Raw genomic sequence first — 20,728 nt, 5'->3', positions numbered from 1 at the left:
CATTTCAGGGTTTAAATGTCTTATGTGCTGTTGTTGGCACATCAGTTAACGTGTCCTGTTTATTTTAAGACAGCTTTTTAATAATGAACTATTTGATAAATTTAAGATACCAATAACCTCAGACATAACTGATCAAAGCTGACCAATGCATCCCACAGTGAGAGCTCAGTAAGCATGCACAACAATTCCTGACACCTTTCCAGTTGGTGGAAGCAGTTGTAATTTTTTATTCCTTTATTCTTACTAAGGGATGTTTGTGTTGTTGGCAAGGTCAGAATTTGTTTTCCATCTCTAATTGGCATTGGACTGTGTGGTTTGCTGGTGTACAAAAAAAAGGAATTCTGGATTAGTGGTGCTGGAAGAGCACAGCAGTTCAGGCAGCATCTAAGGAGCAGTAAAATCGACATTTCAGCAGGGCTTTTGCCCGAAACGTCGATTTCACTGCTCCTCGGATGCTGCCTGAACTGCTGTGCTCTTCCAGCACCACTAATCCAGAATCTGGTTTCCAGCATCTGCAGTCATCGTTTCTATCTTTCTACAAAAAAAGGAAGTCTTGATAAATTATTCAGGGCTTTGGTGAGACCACCTGGTGATGTAGCAATAATGTCACAGGACCAGAAACCCAGAACTGAAAATGTGTTGCTGGTAAAGCGCAGCAGGTCAGGCAGCATCCAAGGAACAGGAAATTCGATGTTTCGGGCATAAGCCGAAACCCAGAACCCCAGGTTAATGCTCTGAGACATGGGTTTGAATCTCACCATGGTAGGTGTGAAATTTGAATTCAATAAAGATCTGTAATAAAAACCAAGATGAATACTCACCATGTAACCACTGCGTATTGTCATAAGAAAACCTATCCGGTTCACTAACTTCCTTTAGGAAAATGAAATAGCCAGCCTACATGTAACTCCAGACCCACAACAATATGGTTGACTCTTAACTGTCCTCTGGCCATTTAGGAATAGGCTAAAAATGCTGGTCTAGCCAGAAACACCAACATCATGTGAATGAATTGAAGTAAAAAATCTTGACTATTGTATGTGCTTTTGGCTTCCATATTTAAGGACAAATCATTTTCCCTTTAAATATAGCAAATGTTTGTTTCCTGAGATGAAAGGGTAATAAATTGTGACTACTTCTCTGAGGTTTGGAAGATTGGTAATCTCTTTGAAACATTTGGGATTCTGAAAGGTCTTGACAAGGCAGAGTTTGTTTCTCCTGACTGGAGTCTCTGGTAAGGCTAATCCTTTAGGACAGAGATGAGGAGAAATATCTTCATTCAAAGGATTGTGACTCTTCAGAACATAGATTTCTTACAGCAAGAGGTCCTTCAGGCCATCATGTCCACACCATCCATCAAGCACCTATATACTTGGCACTGTTTCCAGCACTTGGCACATGGCCTTGTGTATTATGGAGTTTCATGTGTACCTCTAAATATTTATTAAATGTTCTGATCATGTCCACCTCTTACCACTCTTTTATCCTCTGGGTGAAAACTTACTTAAATCGCCACTCAGCCTTTTACCTTAAATCTATGTCCCATGTATTATTGACCCTTCCACCATCTTCCAAGTTATGTACTGTGTGGGGTTTGTAGAATCCCCATCATTATATGTATTTAAGGCTGAGTTAGACAGATTTTGGTCGCTGGGAATTGAAGGATTTAGTGGTAAAGTGGATTTGAAGCTGAGAATCAGCCAAAAGGCAAAAAAACCCTGCAGATGCTGGAATCCAATGTAGACAGGCAAGAACACAGCAAGCCAGGAAGCATCAGGGGGTGCAGAAGTTAACGTTTTTGAGTGTAACGTTTCTTCAGGACTGGGCTTGAGGGGGAGCTGCAGGTAAAGAGGGTGGCCAAGTGGGGATAGGTAGGAGCAGGAGAACTGACATTTTGGGCATAAGGCCTTCATCAGGAACATGCTCAGGAATATAGATTGGAACAGCAGATAGCTTTAAAAAATAGGGTGGCACTGTGGCTCAGTGGTTAGCACTGCTGCCTCACAGTACCAGGGTCCCAGGTTCAGTTCCAGCCTGAGGCGACTATCTGTGTGGAGTTTGCACATTCTCCCTGTGCCTGTGTGGGTTTCCTCCGGATGATCCGGTTTCCTCCCACAGTCCAAAGATGTGCAGGTCAGGTGGATTGCCCATACTGTTAGGTGCATTAGTCAAAGGGAAATGGGTCTGGGTGGGTCACTCTTAGGAGGATCGGTGTGAACTGGTTGGGCCAAAGGGCCTGTTTGCACATTGTAGGGAATCTAATCTAATACTCCCCTGCTCCTTGGGTGCTGCCTGATCTGCTGCGTTCTCCCAGCACCACTTTTTGACTCTGAATCTCCGGCATCCATTATCCTCAAGGGGTTGAATGGTCCACTCTTGCGCCAAGATTAGAGTGGTGCTGGAAAAGCACAGCTGGTCAGGCAGCATCCGAGGAACCGGGAAAATCGACGTTTCGGGCTGCATTCCTGTGCCCACCGCTCCTCATGCGCGGCAGAAGAGTTTGCAAGCTCAGCCGTGGCACGATGAATTGGCAAGGGCAGGAGGAAATTCATGGCCTCCCTGGAGCCGTGGGGTCAAATTACCAGTATGAGCTCCGATTTCACAAATTCGGAGGCAGATACAATACAATTTATAAGCCGATAAATTGCCCATGTAGTTTGATTCAATTCGGGAATCATTTTTTAAAAAAAAAATCACACAACACCAGGTTATAGTACAACAGGTTTAATTGGAAGCACTAGTCTTCGGAGCACTGCCCCTTCATCAGGTGATTGTGGAGTACACAATTGTAAAACACAGAATTTATAGCAATTTTTTGATTCAGGTTTCATTGAGGGGCGCCACCAAGGTCCCCTTCATCGATCGAGCACGTGAACGGCGGATAAACTGTCGATCACATTCAAATCCCATTGTCCCCCGTCGAGACCTGACGGCCTCTGCTCGCGGCACTTCGGGGGGGCGGGGGGAGGAGGAGTTGGGAAAGGGGGCGGGGCCGAGGATGGGCGACGTCCGTGTTGATTGGCGGGAGGCGGGGAAGGGCCCGAACTGCCCGCGCTGGATGTGGGAGGTGGGGGTGGAGGGGCGGAGCTGCCCGTGCTGACGGTGGGAGGTGGGGCGGAGCTGCCCGTGCTGACGGTGGGAGGTGGGGGCCGCGGGGCGGGGCTGCCCGTGCCGATGGTGGGAGGGGCGGAGCTGCCCGCGCTGGCCGTGGGTGTTGGTGGGGGGGGAGGGGCGGAGCTGTCCGGTTTTGTGGGTGGAGGGGGGGGGGAAGGGGGAGGTGTCCGAGGAAGGGGGCGGGGCGTGTTAGGAAGCCGTGCCGCCGTTAAAGGAGGGCTCGGGCTGCCTGATGGGACAAGAAAGTGGGTGGGCTCTTTCTATTCCCCACCACGACAGGGGGCGGGGAGGGGATCCCGCCGGTGGGGAGGGGAGCAGCGGGAGGTATGGATCGGAACGAGATCAGGTTTTGAAAGTAGATCTGCTGCCGGTGGTGTGAGGGGTGGGGTGGATGTTGCAGAGGTTTGTGTCTGCTGGAGCTCCACCTGCACTCTGTAGGAGTGAGTGAGTGAGTCAGCAAGCGGTGGGTCATTCTCTCCCCTTGAGGTACAGAGATGTAGATAGGCTTGGCCCAGCACCGGAGGAGGGAAGCTGGTAAAGTCTTCATCTCAGTGAATGGGGGAATTTCTCCCTGCTGGTGCGGAGGAAGGTTAACACTTCCTTCATCCAGAGGATGAATGTTGGACAACGCGATCTGGATGCTTTTTGTAAACAGAAAATCTCACTTTGCTTGTGCAGAGTCGGCAGGCCTAAACTGCAAGCATCAGGGTCTTCCATCGTACTCACTTTGACAGCTTGGAGACCACCCTCCAAAATTTCACTTGGAAATGGAGACTGCACCTTCTGTATGGATGACTACAGCCGATATTCTCTGAGGTACTGGCTCATCAATGACAGCAAGGTGATCAGTACAAACCATACAAGGACATTTAGAACAAAAGAGCCTTGCAAAAATTGGCTGACTGGTCCATGTGGAGGCAAGCATTGAAACTTGTATCACCGTGCATTTAAGGACTAACCTGCATCAAACATACTGCATTTCGTTATGGCTTGGGTTGGCACAGCTACAGAATTTCTTCCAAGAACCAATGACCGGTCTGAACGGCCAGTTCTGTGGATATCTATTCGGATCTTGCAATGAAAATGGCCTGGGTTGGCACAGCTGCAGAATTTCTTCCAAGAACCAATGACCGGCCTGAACGGCCAGTTCTGTGGATATCTATTCGGATCTTGCGATGAACTCTTCACTTATGAGAAGACTCACAGAAGATAATGAAGTTACTTGCCATTTGGATATACTCAAATAGCAAGCATCTGGATTAGTGGTGCTGGAAGAGCACAGCAATTCAGGCAGCATCCAAAGTGCAGTGAAATCGACGTTTCGGGCAAAAGCCATCAAATAGCAAGCAGCCTACCACCAATCAATTTTTATTAATGTGTCATTTTTGGTGGCTCCTTAGAAGAATCCATCTGTGTCCCTGGATGTTAGTGGTAGTGAGCTCTTCAAGCTGGGAAGTTAGCCAGTTTAAACTTTGGTTTGTGAGTGACTTGCAACAGGAATCCAGGGCAGGAGGGTTGGGAAGGAGAATCAATCTGCTAGTGTGCCTTTAAATATTGATATTAAAGGAAGTACCTTTGTGCTTATGTTGCAAGCTTATTGGAATGAAAATCCCAAATGCTTCACAGAATGTAATCAGGCAAAAATTGTGAGGAAGAGCTAAAGGAGAGAGAAAGAGGTGGTAAGGCTTAGGAAGAGAACTTAAGAATTCTTTCAAATATTGGGGTTCTGTCGGTGTTAGGTTGAAGTGAATTTGGGTTGAGCAAGATGTGAATGATGGAGGAAAGTGGAGTTTCAGAAAGGACTTTAGGGGAAGTGATGAGCTAAGATGGGAATTAAGCACAAGAATGAGAATTTTAAAACTGAGGCATTAATTGACTGTTTGTGAATGAGCACAGGGTGATGGATAACCAAAAGTTATATCACTATTGAAGATTCAGATGAGCTTAAGTTCACAGATGACTGGAGAGTGACCAGAAAACAGTATAATTTATGATCCAGTCACACCTTATTTGGAAGTTGACATTAAGGGTGAACAGAATGGTGTTTCCTATAATCTCCAATATGACATCAGAAAAAGGAAACCTGCAGCTACATTATTTTCTTCAAAGATGTGAAGAATTTTATGTGGTTGAAATATGAATGGGAAACACTGGCCAAGAGAGAAATTAATGATCAAGTGAACATTTTGTTGCATATTTAGGCAGCAAGTCCACCAATCTTCTGTATTGGCGTGTGATGTCGTTTAGATCTTTTGCTCTTGCTTTTAAAATGGTTAGTCTGAAGGAAGTTGGGAGTAGATATTCAGTATGGAATTCTTTAGCGCTGTTTTGTTCATCAGCTTTGGAGAGTTCCCAGTGGTACAATAATAGCAACTATGGAGGTCAGGCAATTTTTTGCAAAAATGGATAAAGATGCTAGGATTGACCAGGCTGGAATAGAGTGGAGTGTAATACTTAACCTGTTATAAAAACGAAATTCAGAGCCATCACTGATCTCCTGAAGTCGCTCTTGTTTTGTGCTTCTGTTTGTGGTATATCAACAATTAATGTATCCAGGGATCTATTGAACACTATAAACAATTAAAACAAAACAAACACCACAATTCAAGGAAGTGCTCTGTGAATATGTAACAGTGATGTTTACCCATACAGTTACCTCATCTTAAAGTTGGCTAGTTTACTGCTTAGAAGTCTATGCTCAGACTAACCATTTTTAAAAGCAGGCGCAAAAGATCTAAACGACATCACATGCCAATTATCTTTCTGATTTTCTTTATTCATTTTATTGCCATTACTGTGGCTATTTGATTTCACGTGACAGTCAAAAATGGAAGAAACATAGGATCGAAAGTAGCACAGCATGGTATATTTTCACAGCCCACTGAGGAGAATTGTCCCTGCATCCGTTATGTTGCACAGTGCTTGATCTACAACCAGAGGGTCTTTCTTCACACACTTAATTTTTCATTTCTAGGGTTACTGTGCTCAATGTGAGTTAGAGTATATCTGGAGTTTCCATGCCTTTTCTGGTGAGTTGGTCCACCATTTTATCGAAGTGCCTTATTAATTTAAGCCACAGTCATAGAGTTATAAAGTGTGGAAACAGCACCTTTGGTCCAACTCGTCCACACCAACCAGATATCCTAATCAGATCTAGTCCCATTTGCAAGCATTTGGCCCATGTCCCTTTTAAACTCTTCCTATTCATGTACCCAGCCAGGTGTCTTTTAAATGTTGTAATTGTACCTATACCTGCCTCTACCACTTCATCTGGTAGCTCATTCCATGCATGTAACACCTTCTGTGTGGGAAAAAGTTGCATCTCAGTTTCCTTTTAAATCTTTCCCCTCTCCCCTTAAATCTATGCCCTCTAGTTTTGGACTCTGCCATCCTTGGGAAAAGAACTTGGCGATTCACCCTATCCATGCCATTCATGATATAAGCCTGTATAATGTCACCCCTCAGCTTCTGACTCTCCAGGGATAAAACTCTGGCCTATTTAGCCTCTTCCTATGGCTCAAATCCTCCAATCTCAGCAAGATCCTTGTACGTCTTTTCTGAACCCTTTCAAGTATAGCAACATCTTTGCTATAGCAGGCAGACCAGAACAGGGCGACTCGGTGGCTCAGTGGTTCACACTGTTGCGTCACAGCGCCAGGGACCAGAGTTCGATTTCCACCTCGGGTGACTGTCTGTGTGGAGTTTGCACTTTCTCCCCGTGTCTGCATGGGTTTCCTCCGGGTACTCTGGTTTTCTCCCTCAGTCTAAAGATGTGCAGGTCAGGTGAATTGGCCTCGCTAAATTGCCCATAATGTTAGGTGCATTAGTCAGAGGGAAATGGGACTGGGTGGGTTACTCTTTGGAGGGTCAGTGTGAACTTGTTGGGCTGAAGGGCCTGTTTCCACACTATAAGGGAATCTAATCTTAAAAAAAATTGTATGCAGTATTCTAAAAATGGCCTCAGCAATATCCTGTACAGCTACAACATGATATCCCTGAACAGTTAATAGCAGCTGTACAGATTGCTCATCAGTTTGCCTGAAGAAATGGATAATTTGCACTAAGAAATAAATTGTATTGCTGTCAGACATATTTTATGATAGATAGATATATTTTCTTAGTTCTGCTGCAGCTTAATGTTCTTCCCTTAGTCTTTATCCATGGCTGAAAAACTAGGTTGTTGGCATGTTCCCAGATTTCACTCAGTGGTGAGGTATCCCTGGTCATAAGGAGGTAAGTTTGAAGGTAACTAGTGTACGTCCTGTTCCTGATGCCCTGACAAGGAGAGACGTTCATACTGTTGCCCCATATGTCAAGAGATTTCAAGACTGTCCTGTCATTGAGTCTCTGATGAAGAGTCATCTTGACTCGAAACATTAGCTTGTGTTCTCACCAGGGATGCTGCCCGATCTGCTGTGATTGTTGTTTTCCTCAGACTGTAGAACTTGTAGGGAAGAAAGCCTGATAGGGACTAGGCTGGCAACAGTGCCAAGATTTGTTTACAGGAGAACAAAAGAGGAAAGTCGTAGACATTTTTGATTTTGATTTGATTTATTTTTGTCACATATCTCCTGTACAGTGAAAAATTTTGGTTTTGTGTGTGTTCAGTACAGGTAGATCATACCATACAATGTGTTAGAAATAGAACAGAGCGAAGAACACAATAATACAAGTGCAGAGAAGGTACATAAAGTGAGAGTATTCTAAAGTGCATAAGTTGAAAATTTGAGAGGTCCAATCAGAAATCTAATAACAGCAGGGAAGAAGCTGTTCTTGAATCTGTTGGTACATGCATTTAAGCTCTTGTATCTTCTGCCTGATGGAAGACTCTGTAGGAGATCATAATCTGGGTGGGATGTTATTAGCTGCCTGCCCGTGGCAGCAAGAAGTGTAGATGGGATCAATCGTTGACAAGGTTAGCTTGCGTGTTGGACTGGGCTGTGTTCACAACTCTCTAGTTCGTTACAATCCTGGGCAGAGTAATTGGCATACCGAGCTGTGGAGCATCTATAAAAATCAATAGCGTCTTTACAGTCATGCCGAATTTCCTTAACCTGTTGAGGAGGTAGAAGTATTGTGCTTTCTTGACTGTTGCATCAACGTGGGTGGACTTGGACACATTGTTGGTGATTATCACTCATAGGAACTTGACACTCTTGACCATCTCCACCTCGGCACTATTAATGTAAACGGGGCATGTCATCCACCTTGCTTTATGAAGTCAATGACCAACTCTTTCATTTTACTGAAGTTGAGCGACAGGTTGTTATCTTTACATCATGCCACCAAGCACTCTATTTCTTTCCTGTATTCTGTCTCATTGTTGTTTGACATCTGATCTACAGCGGTGGTGTCGTCAGTGAACTTGAAGGTGGAGTTAGGATGAAATTTGACCACACTGCCATGAGTTTATAGGAAGCATAGTAAGAGGCTGAGTATGCAACCTTATGGGGCACCGGTGTTGAGGATTATCATGGAGGATGTGTCACTGCCTATTCTCATTGATTGTAGTCTGTCAGTAAAGAAGTCAAAGATTCAGTTGCAGAGGGCAGAGCAGAGACAGGCCTCAGAGTTTGTAGATTGATTTGGTTGGACTCATGGTTTTGAAGGAAGAGGTGTAGGCAATAAGTAGGAATCTGACGTAGTTATCCAGATGTTACAGGAATGAGTATAGGGCCAGAGAGATGGCCATGGACCTGTTGTGATGGTAGGTGAATTGCAAGGGATCAGGGCAGGTTGTGAAGCTAGACTTGGTGAGCCATGACTAATCTCTTGAAGCATTTCATAACTGTGGAGGTCAGAGCCACCATGCAGTAGTCATTGAGGCATACTGCATGAGTTTACTTTGATGTGGAGGTGTTGGTGTTGGACTGGGGTGGACCGAGTTAAAAATCACACAACCACAGGTTATAGTCCAACAGGTTAATTTGAAATTACAAGCATTTGAGTACTGCTCCTTTGTCAGGTTGCTAGTGACCTGATGAAGGCGCAGTGCTCCGAAAAGCTTGTACTTTCAAATAAAACTGTTGGACAATCTTTAGCTGAGTTTTCTTTGTCACCAGGATGATGGTGGTCTTCCTGAAGACTTCAGATTGTAGTACGGAAAGGTTGAAGATCTCAGCAAATACTTCCTCCAGCTGATATGCACAAGGTCTGAGTGCACGGCCAGGAACTCCATCTGGGCTAGTCGCTTTCCGTGGGTTAACTCTCAGAAAGGCCGATCTGACATCTGCGGCGGTGACTGAGGGAACAGGCGCATCCGAAACTGTTGGGGCAGATGACATTGTTTCACTAACCTTCTGTTTGAAAGAGTGTAAAATGCATTGAGCGCATCAGGGAGGGATGTATATTTGTCCGCTATTCTGTTCCACTTTGCTTTGTAGCCCATTATGTCATGTAAGTCTTGCCACAAACAGCAGGCATCTATGTATCTTCATAATGTTAAATACCTCTGTTAGATCATCTTTTTATCTAAAAGGTTGTTTGCCTGTTCATGTTGTTACAACACTTTTATAACTTCTGAGTTCTGATATAGCGATATAACAGATTTTTGCACAATTCTCCAACGTTTATGGTAAGATATAAAAGACAACTAAAACCAAAATGGACTGTTGCGCATGAAACATACAGGACAGAAATAAGGAGAGAAATTCAGGCCTAGGAAATTAAATAAAGAGAGCTCTCATCTGCAAGAAAGACTTGCAAATATGGCAAGTAGCAAAATGGAAACGAAATGTGGGAAAGTTCTAAGAATAATCAGGTTAAAGACGATAAATGGTTTTTGAGATACCACTGTAATGAGTTATTTTGGTCCTTTCTTAATCTATTATCTCTGCAACACAAAGGTGTTGGGAGTTTAATTAAGAGCTTCAGTTTGGCATGATTGGTATTTTAAAAATCTGGATCTCCAATTTTGCTTATCAGAGGAAAGTTATGCAAAAACAATGTACAAGATTTGATTACAAATACAGGATTGATTTTAAAAATAAAAGGATGCAAGTATTGAGCAGATAGGTAGCGGCGAGATAATCAAAATGAAACCTTTCAATTTGGGCGTGTTTGATAGGGTAGACATAGAGAAGATTTTTAAACTTGTAGGAGTTCAAAATTAAGGAACATAAATACAAAAATTTCCCAATGGCAACCTTATATTCTAAAACAATCCAAGGAGTAAGAAAATCTCCATGGGATGAATCCACAATCCTTAGACAATTAAAAAGGTAATATCGAATTTAAAGGAAAATAATGTAATGGAGGAAAGTTAGAAGATTGGATAGAATTTTTTTTAAAAAAGTGACCGAACAATTAATGAGGAGAAAAAAATTAGAGTATGAGGGAAAGTCAGAAATAAAAGAACAGATCATAAGAGTTATGATAAATATTTTAGAAAAAATAACCAAATGATTGTTGGTCCTGTAGGAAGTGAATGTGCCCAAGTAATAATGGAAAATAAGGCAATAATCAATTAATTGAATAAATATTTGACATTGATCTTCACTTTAGAGGCAACAGCCCAAAAGCAATTATAAACCAGGAAATGGAAGGAAGAGAGAACTCAGGAAAGTTACGATACTAGAGAATTGTAACTTAGTAAATTGTTGGAATTGCAGACTGACAAGTACCTGATCTTGATAGACTTCATCCTAGGGTCTTAAAATAGTAGTTAGTAAGATTCAGGGAGGGTCTTATTAAATTGGAAGGTAGTCAACTTAATTCCTTACTTCACAAAGGGAGAGAAGACAACAGGAAACCACAGTTTGCTTAATATGGGCAATGTTTGAAGCTTTTATTAAAGAGCATGCAGCAGGGTACTTAGATAAATTCAAGATAGTCAGGCAGAATCAAAATGATTTTGTGAAAGGACCATCATGCTTAACAAATCTATTCATGTTCTTTGACGCAATAATGTATATTGTTGGTAAAGGGAAACTTGTGGATATATTGTAGTAGGGCACAGAAGATAGGTGATATGGTATCAAATCAAAGGCTCTTGTGGAAAATGAAAACTCGTAGGCTAGGGGTTAGCATGCTTGCAGGTTAGAAAATTGGCTGGCGAACAGGATGCAGACAGGCATAATTTTTTTTCTTAAATGAAGCATGTTATCTAAATGGTGAGAAATTGCAGAGCCTTGAGGTGCATAGGAATCTGTCCTAGTGCATGAATCATAAACGTTTAGTGCATAGGTATAGAAAATAATTAGGAAACCTATTAGAATGTTATTACTTATTGTGAGGGGTATTGAATACCAAATTAGGGAGGTTACGTTTGTGTTATGTACAGGGCACCGGTGAGATCACATTTAGAATACTGAGTGTTCATCATCCCGTTTAATGAGGGATGTAAATATATTGGAAATAGATCAAAGAAGATTTAGTAGATTAATACTTGGGCTGCCTAATGAGGTAGGTAGATTCTTGTTAAGAAGGAGGGTGAAGAATTATCTGGGAAGGTAGGAATGTGGGATTTAGTGTACAGTCAGATCAGCCAAGATGTTATTGAATGGAGGAGCAGGCTTGAGCAGTCAAATTCCCTACTCCTGCAACCTGTTTGTAAGCTCTTAAAGAATTCAGGAAAAATGTGTTTATTCATGAAGCGCATGGAATTTGCTGTCACATGGATTGGTTGAAAATAGCATAAATTCATTTTTAATGGAATTTAGGTGAGTACATGAGAGAGAAAATAACAACAATATATTGACAGGTTTGGAGGAATTAGGATAGGCAAAGCTTGCATGGAACTGAATCACCAACACATACTGGTTGTGGTACATGGTCTTTTATTGTGCTGTAAAGTCTGTGGTTTGACTTTGATCCTGGTTTGTCTTCCAGATTGGAAATTTGTTCACAAGCATCTGTCAATCTGACTTTATCCTTGAATATTTGGAGCATCAGATAAAAGCAAAGTACTGCAGATGCTGTAATAAAACATAAATAAAAACAGAGCTGGAGAAACTTTGCAGGTCTAGCAGCATCTGTGCAGAGAGACAAAAAACAGAAATTGCTTTAGAAACTTCTGAACTGAACCTTCTGAAGAAAAGGTCTTTAAATTCAAAACATTAACAATGTATTCACTCCACAGGTGCTCCCAGACCTGCTGAGTTTATCCAGCAATTTATATTTTTGATCCAGATCTTCAGCACCTCAAGTTCTTTGTTTCTTAGTTAAATATTTTGAATCCAGTATGACTTCTTCAGAGTTCTGAAGAACAGTTGTATTAGATGTGATTTTCCCTAGCTCTTTGTGTTTTTATTTTGATGTATCAGATACTCCCAGCAAATTTTATTCATCTCCTGTACCCTCATCTATGATATACGTGGCATTTGAATAATATAACACAGGCTACTATTACATGATATGAATGTAACCTGTAAGTTTGCACTTTTTTCTCTCAAGGTCTGTTCCTGTTTTTCCAAGACAGAAGTAGAGTCAATTGACGCTGGAAGCCAGGTAGGTGACACATTAAAGTCTGCATTGAGTATGTTTCAGTTTTGAAGTGAAATCAGTGCTGCAAGTGGAAAAGCATACGTGAGTGTTAGTAATGGGAGGGATTTGCCTTTTAGTTTGTTGAAAACCCTTTTTTTGGCCTGTTATTTTTGCGAAGTATTCTTTCAGTGAATATTTTTAGTGTATTTTAGTGACATTCCTATTATCCTAGAATTATCTTGACTGGTTCAAGGCTGAGAATGCAGTTTCACTGCCTCCAACAGTCCATTTAGATCTAGAAGGGATTCCATTTTGAAATGCCTGTTCTGATATAGAAAATAAAACCTATATTATCAGAGAGACACGCAGGCAGAACAATGCTGTTCGTGATAAGAACAGTTACATTCTTATAATGCAGGAGTTAGTGTTACAGAATGAATAATTCTCCTTTTGAACCTAAGTGTAAATTGCCACTTAAGACTGAGCATAGATAGACCATTATTCAAATTAAAAAATTCAAATATGACAGCTAATTGAAGACAACCAGCATGGATTTATAAAGGGCAGGGCATTCTTGACAAATTGGATAGAATTTTTTGAAGAGATGTTTAAAGTATTGGCCAGGGGAATCGCAGTTTTGTTATGGTGCAGAAGGAGACTATTTGACCCCAGTATGCCTAGCATCTGCTCTTCAGATGAGCATAATTACCTAGTGCCAGTCTATTGTTTTTTCTCCATAATGTCTATAGTTTTATTTTAATATGGACATCTCGACATTATTTGGCAAAGTCCTTCCTGAGAGACTGGTAGGTTAAGTTGAAGTTCCTAAGATGTGGTGAAGTGGCAGGAGATACAGCTGGAGATAATGGGATTGCCTGAATTTAAGCTGCAGAGATCTTGTGAATGGAGTGCCACAAGGTAGTTTACATCACACTTACAATACTGTATATGTTTCTGTTACCACACCTCAGAACAGATATGTTGGGCAGTTGGAATGCAGAGTCACTTTATCAGAAGGATACTTGGTCTTGAGGGTTGGGACATGAGAAGAGATTAGTTAGATTATGATGTCATTCTCTGGACTGGCTAACTTGTTTGAAGTTTTGAAAATATTAAGGAGGATGGATAGGGCAGTCTGGGAGAAATCGCTTCCACTAATTGGAAACTTGTAAGACCAGAATTTGTCATCTGAAAATTAGAGCTGAACCCTTTTGTGATGCATTTAGGAAGTATGCCCCACAACCAATGCTATATGTTTGGAACTCTCTTCCACAAAAGGAAATTGAAATTAGATCAATTGTTAATTTCAAAACTGATGCCCTGTCTGAAGAGGTTTGAGGAGCTACTTGGCCTCCTCCTGAACCCCTCTTCTATGATATGAATGTATGGAAGTTATCCATTTAAAATACTGTGGGCTTCATCAGGATAAAGTGGCTAAGGGCTAAATTTTGCTGGTTGGGCCACAATCCTGACACCAACTTCAGTTGTAGATCAGAAACTTGGAAGTGGCTACATTAGAATGTTGGTTGCAATCTTGCCAGACCTATTAAGATCAGCAGATGGACTATGGAAGGTGGTGGTTCAAAATGATGGCCGATCATGATGTCTAACCAGCAGCTTCATCGGTAAAAGTGGATGCTGCTCAAGCAGCCAGGAGAATGGCAGAATGCCTTAAAACTCCAGCATTAGAGAAGATTGAAAAAAATCAGGCATAGCTGCAGTCCCTCCATACAATGGCCATGGTTGTCACATCCTGGTGGCTGATAGAATTGAGGCTTTGATGGCCCCCAACTTATCACTGATAGGTTGCTTCCTGTTGCTTTCCAAATTCACCAGGGAATCAATCTGCTCTTGGCTGGGTCCTGGCATCACCATCAAAATTGCCACAAGTGGCTCACCAATAGACCTAATTGGATAACCACTGCTTCAGGGCATCTAGTCTGTTATATTGACTGTGTATCTGATAAGGATGTTTGGAGGTGGGAATACATTGAGTAACCAGCTGAAGAGTTAACTTACCAACTTTACTTCTGGTCCTGCTTCCTAACTCACCTCAGGCTAGGAAGTTTCAGCTGTAAGAGTCTAACATATACTGCAAATATTTAGGAGATCATGTTGCAGCTGTACAGGATATTGGTGAGGCCACTTTCGGAATATTGCATGCAATTCTGGTCTCCTTTCCTTTGGAATGATGTTGTGAAACACGAAAGGGTTCAGAAAAAATTTACAAGAATGTTGCTAGGGTTGAAGGATTTGAGCTATAGGGAGAGGCTGAATGGGCTAAGGCTGTTTTCCCTGGAGCGTCTGAGGCTAAAGGGTGACCATATAGAGGTTTATAAAATCATGACGGGCACGGATAGGGTAAATAGACAAAGTCTTTTCCCTGGGGTTGGGGAGTCCAGAACTAGACGGCAAAGGTTTAGGGTGAGAGGGGAAAGATGTAAAAGAAACCTAAGGAGCAATTTTTTCATGCAGAGGCGGATGAGTGTGTGGAATGGGCTGCCAGAGGTGGAGGCTGGTACAATTACAACATTTGAAAGGCATCTGGATGGGTATATGAATAGGAAGAGTTTGGAGGGATATGAGTCGGCTGCTGGCAGGTGGGACTAGATTGGGTTGGGATATCTGGTTGGAATGGTGAAATTAGACCAAAGGTCTGTTTCCATGCTGTACATCTCTATGACAATTCAGGATGTTGGTTTATTCAATAATTCTTGAGCAAACAAACTCTGACAGTTTAATTTTTTGTGACAATTCTTATCTGCCTGACACCAAGGCCTATCTGGATATAATTAATGCAGGATGTAATATCAATAATAAAATAAGTTTAATTCACAGCACTGTCATTCTCTTTTTCATTTCTTGAGCACATTATCATTCTAATTAATGTTTTCTTCCGCACAGAGCAATGAAGTTGCCAGACATTCAAAGAGCACTTTGCAAGATTCTAACATTATATATTCCAACAGTGCCAGTCAGTATGAGCTTCAGTCTGAACTAGGTAAAAATACTGTGTAAAGTTATTTTTAGCACCAGACTATCTCAGCCTCCTCTAATTCTTGAGAAGTTTTTGTTTTTACTTGGCAATTTGAGAACCAAGAGGAGTCCATTTTGGGATTTTTGACTAAGTTAAGATGACTTGCAGAAGTTTGTGACTTTGGTTTAATTCTTAAAAAGATGATTTGATATGTGAGATTAATGAGGTGAATATGTAAAAGTTCCTACTAGCTGAACCCCAACTGGACTAGAAACAGTGCTATAGCTGGCTTTATCACTGAAAGTGTGGCACATGGAACTTGAGATGCAGGGAATTCTGATAGAAGTAGACCCCTCGCCAGTCTGACTGAAGACCACCATGTGAGTGCAGGCAAGTACATAGCCTCGCAGAGAGGGATCCTGATCAGAAGAACTCAAGGTCAGCCCATAGCAAAATCCCAAAACAAAGCCAAGGCTTGTCCAAATGGTTAAAATTGTCTTCAAGATCCTAGCCAGCAAGCAATTGTATGCAGACTCGAGACAACAAAAGAGTCTTACTGGACCTAAATTGAATACGTTAACTCTGAAACTGGTATCTGGGAGGGTACCCAGAAGAGTTCCAACCCTGGAAAACAGAACTATTCTGAAGAAGGGGCACTGGACCTAAAACAATAACTTTGATTTCCCTCACAGATGCTGCCGGACCTGCTGAGTTTATGCAGCATTTTTTGTCTTTGATGGACTTCAGTAAGGCGTTCGACAAGATTCCCCATGGGAGACTGGTTAGCAAGGTCAGATCTCACGGAATACAGGGGGAACTAGCCATTTGGATACAGAACTGCCTCAAAGGTAGAAGACAGAAGGTGGGTGGTGGAGGGTTATTTTTCAGACTGGAGGGCTGTGATCAGTGAAGTGCCACAAGGATCGGTGCTGGGTCCACTACTTTTTTTATGTATAAGTGTTTTGGATGTGAACATAAGAGATATAGTTAGTAAGTTTGCAGATGATATCAAAATTGGAGATGTAGTGGACAGCGAAGAAGGTTATCTCAGATTACAACAGGATCTTGATCAGATGGGCCAATGGGCTGAGAGGTGGATGATGGAGTTTAATTCAGATAAATGCAAGGTGTTGCATTTTGGGAAAGCAAATCTTAGCAGGACTTACACACTAAATGGTAAGGTCCTAGGGAGTGTTGCTGAACAAAGAGACCTTGGAGTGGAGGTTCACAGCTCCTTGAAAGTGGAGTCGCAGGTAGATAGGATAGTGAAGAAGGCATTTGGTATGCTTTCCTTTGTTGGTCAGAGTATTGAGTACAGGGGTTGGGAGGTCATGTTGAGGCTGTACATTGGTTAGGCCACTTTTGGAATATTGTGTGCAATTCTGGTCTCCTTCATATCAGAAAGATGTTGTGAAACCCGAAAGATTTACAAAGATGTTGCCAGAGTTGGAGGATTTGAGCTATCGGGAGAGGCTGAACAGGCTGGGGCTGTTTTCCCTGGAGCGTCAGAGGCTGAGGGGTGACCTTATAGAGGTTGACAAAATTATGAGGGGCATGGATAGGATAAAAAGACAAAGTCTTTTCCCTGGGTTGGGGGAATCCAGAACGAGAGGGCATAGGTTTCGGGTGAGAGGAGAAAGATATAAAAGAGACCTAAAGGGCTACTTTTTCATGCAGAGGGTGGTACGTGTGTGGAATGAGCTGCCAGAGGATGTGGTGGAGGCTGGTACAATTGCAACATTTAAAAGGCACCTGGATGGGTATATAAATAAGAAGGGTTTAGAAGGATATGGGCCGCATGCTGGCAGGTGGGACTAGATTGGGTTGGGATATCTGGTCGACATGGATGGGTTGGACCGAAGGTTCTGTTTCTGTGCTGTACCTGTCTATGACTCTATGTAGTGGTGAAAATAGAACAATAGAACATAGAACAATACAGCGCAGAACAGACCCTTGATGTTGCCTTGACCTGTGAACTAATCTAAGCTCATCCCATTGCACTATCCCATCATCATCCATGTGCTTGTCCAAGGATTGTTTAAATCTCCCTAATGTGGCTGAGTTAACTACATTGGCAGGCAGGGCATGCCATGCCCTTACCACTTTGAGTAAAGAACCTAAGTAAAGAATGCTGCAGCTTACCTTTGAATTATGCCATGGGATTGTTTTACTTAGTGGGTGAATGAGGCCCTTGCTTTAGTGTCACCCAAAAAACTGTACCTCTGATCGTGCAGCATTCTCTCAGTATTCTGCTATGCAGAATATGTCCGTTCAAGACACAGAATTGTGAAATCATTCTAGGGACAATATGCATATCATGTCTATGCAGAGTGTTTTGCCTCTAGTTTTACTACAACAATGAAAACTAAGAATCTGATTATCACATTTTTTTTGTTCTTGTTTTTCTGTGGTAGGCAAGAGTTTTAGTAATTTAACCACAGTGAATCTGGCTAAACACATCCCATCAGGTAAAATGGTGGTTGTGAAACGCACTAATATGGACACCTGTTCTGAAGATAATCTCGCCTCCCTGCAGGTCAGTATCATGGACATGCTTAGAAAAAATATATATTTTAAGTGTGCTAAATATTGGCTAATTGAGCTCATATCTTTTAAAACTTATTGAATAGTTTGGTAGATTAAATAAGTAATCTGAACTGTCCACCGCTGCCTCTTCCCTGAAGCCAGTGACCCTTTGTCACATTAAGTCATCACAACATAGAAGTAGGTCATTTGGCCTACCGAATTGATGCTGATTCTCTGCATGGAAATCCAGTCAGCCACATTCTGGAGTATTCCCATACTCCCTGCAAATTTATTTCCCTTGGGTGTCTATCCAGTTACTGTTTGAAATAATTCTTTCTCTACACTTTCACCTCCTTCAAAGGCAGCAAATGCCAGGCCACCACCACTTACTTTGTTTAAAATTCTTCCTCACAAGATCCCCGTATCTCTTGCTAAGACCTTAAACCTGCCTCCTAGTGCTTGTACCATCAGCTAATGCAAACAGCTTTTGTATACCTAAACCTTATCTAAATTGGCACACATTTATCAATTCTTGCCTCAATCTGCTCTGCTCTAAAGAGAACCCCTCTAGCTTCTCCAGCATTGACTGACCAAAATAAATGGTAATTATTGTTGCTCTTATGGGTGAATAGAATGCAAAACTTTGTATGGTAAGATAACTACAAATGGTGAATTTGCCCCCTTCGTACATAATTCAACCATCCATAACCTCAAATTTCCCATTTGAACATTCAGTTGTTCACTAAATAATTGCAGGATTTTATCTCTATTGATGTAACTTCTGAGACCCACTAATGAGTGATGTGATTTATTTGATCATGGAGCATTGGCTGTTTACTTAGAAGATGCTGACTTTATAGCTGGCAATGGTTGAATGGTGACCAGGGCATGGAAACTGCTTCTCATAACGGAGTGTTGAAGCCAATATTAGCATCATAATTGCCATTATCCTGAGCTAAACTAAGATAAATACCTGTTATCAGACTTATTCCTTACTCAATCAATGAGTTAGAGACTATCCTCATAGAATCACGGTATCCTTACAGTGTGAAATCAGGCTATTTGGCCCATCGGGTCCACAGCAACATTCTGAACAGCATCCCATCCAGACCCAAACCCCTTTCCCTGAAACTATGCATGTCTCATGGCTAATCCACCTAGCCTGCACATCCCTGGACACTATAGGCAATTTAGTATGGTCAATCCCCCTAATCTGCGGATCTTTGGACTGTGGGAAGAAACCTTAGCACCTGGAAGGAAACTTTCACAGACATGGGGAGAATGTGCAAACTTCACACAGTCACCCAGGGCGAGAATTGTCCCTGGCACTGTGAAGCAGCAGTGCTAATCACTGAACCACTGTGCTGGTAGCTATGATTTGTATTGTCGCCAGATAAGCAGCAAACCAGAGATGATATGTGCTCCTTTGACCACAGCCACAGTGCTCAGCATGTTGCTTTTGACCCAAAGAATTTACACTTTGTTTTCAGAATGAGCTTCTTCTCTGGCAATTACTCCGGCACCCAAACATTCTGCCACACAGAGCCGTTTTCACACAGGGCTGCGAGTTATGGGTCATTATGGCATTCACAGCTTATGGTAAGAGAAAATGTAGACACACAGCTTCCTCTGTTGCGATCTTCCATGTCTTACATTTTGTACTTAAAAGCCATATTTAATCAATATGCATATGTTTTCTGTAAGCTTGCCTTTCTGTATTTGTGTAGGTTCAGCCAGCAGTCTCCTAAAGATGTATTTTACTGAAGGCATGAGTGAAAGTCTCATTGCGCACATTTTTCATGGAGTTTTGAAGGCACTGGATTATATTCATCGAATGGGATGCATTCACAGGTAAATTTAGAATTTAAGGCGGCCAGTCTTAATTTTTGGATGAGCTCATTTCTGTCTCCTATCTCTCACATCTTTCATAACTGTCACCGTTTTTTATGCTTTTCACGGGCATGTTTTGGAGACCAAACCACATGTTGATCTTATTTTCATTTTCAAGCGTGCATTTGTGGATTAGAATGGTTGAAAAAGCTGTGTCAAGAGGAATCAATTGTGTTAGGGGGCTCTCTAGTCCGTGGTACAGACAGACATTTCTGTGGCCAGCAGTGAAAAATCAAAATGGTGTGTTGCCTCCTTGGTGCCAGGATCGAGGATGTCTCGGACAGAGTGCAGCAGGAGATCATTGTACACATTGGAACCAACAACATAGGAAAGGAAGATGATGAGATTCTGAAGGAAGAATATAGAGAGTTAAGCAGGAGTTTAAAAAGGAGGTCTTTGAGAGTAGTAATATCTGGATTACTCCCGGTGCTACGAGCTAGTGAGGGCAGGAATAGGAGGATAGAGCAGATGAATGCATGGCTGATGAGCTAGTGCATGGGAGAAGGATTCACACTTTTGGATCATTGAAATTTCTTCTGGAGTAGAAAGTGACCTGAACAAGAAGGACTGATTGTACTTGAATTGGAAGAGGGCTAGCATACTGGCAGGCAATTTGCTTGAGCTGTTCGGGAGGATTTAAACTAGTAAGATGGGGATGGGACCCAGGGAGATAGTGAGGAAAGAGATCAATCTGAGACTGGTACAGTTGAGAAAAAGAAGCGAGTCAAACAGTCAGGGCAGGCAGGGACAAAGCGGAGAACAAGTTAGGACTGATAAACTAAATTGCATTAATTTCAA

At 42.1% G+C, this 20,728-nt stretch overlaps 1 protein-coding gene across 1 annotated transcript in view; it reads left to right on the top strand.

Annotated features, from left to right (window-relative positions):
* The first annotated feature begins 5,939 nt into the window (after positions 1 to 5,939).
* stradb (STE20 related adaptor beta) overlaps positions 5,940 to 20,728 on the top strand; it is a 37,041-nt gene continuing 22,252 nt past the window's right edge. Inside the window, exons 1-6 of the mRNA XM_060827609.1 lie at positions 5,940 to 6,143; positions 12,508 to 12,561; positions 15,442 to 15,538; positions 17,929 to 18,050; positions 19,531 to 19,639; positions 19,768 to 19,891. Of these exons, the coding sequence (XP_060683592.1) occupies positions 6,132 to 6,143; positions 12,508 to 12,561; positions 15,442 to 15,538; positions 17,929 to 18,050; positions 19,531 to 19,639; positions 19,768 to 19,891 (518 nt within the window). The 5' untranslated portion in view covers positions 5,940 to 6,131. The remainder of the gene's footprint in view (positions 6,144 to 12,507; positions 12,562 to 15,441; positions 15,539 to 17,928; positions 18,051 to 19,530; positions 19,640 to 19,767; positions 19,892 to 20,728) is intronic.

The sequence above is a fragment of the Hemiscyllium ocellatum genome, chromosome 7 (genome assembly GCF_020745735.1).
Source record: "Hemiscyllium ocellatum isolate sHemOce1 chromosome 7, sHemOce1.pat.X.cur, whole genome shotgun sequence".
In the NCBI taxonomy this organism is placed as follows: domain Eukaryota; kingdom Metazoa; phylum Chordata; class Chondrichthyes; order Orectolobiformes; family Hemiscylliidae; genus Hemiscyllium; species Hemiscyllium ocellatum.
Note: the sequence above shows the minus strand (reverse complement) of the source record. Positions and strands in the feature narration are given on the sequence as shown.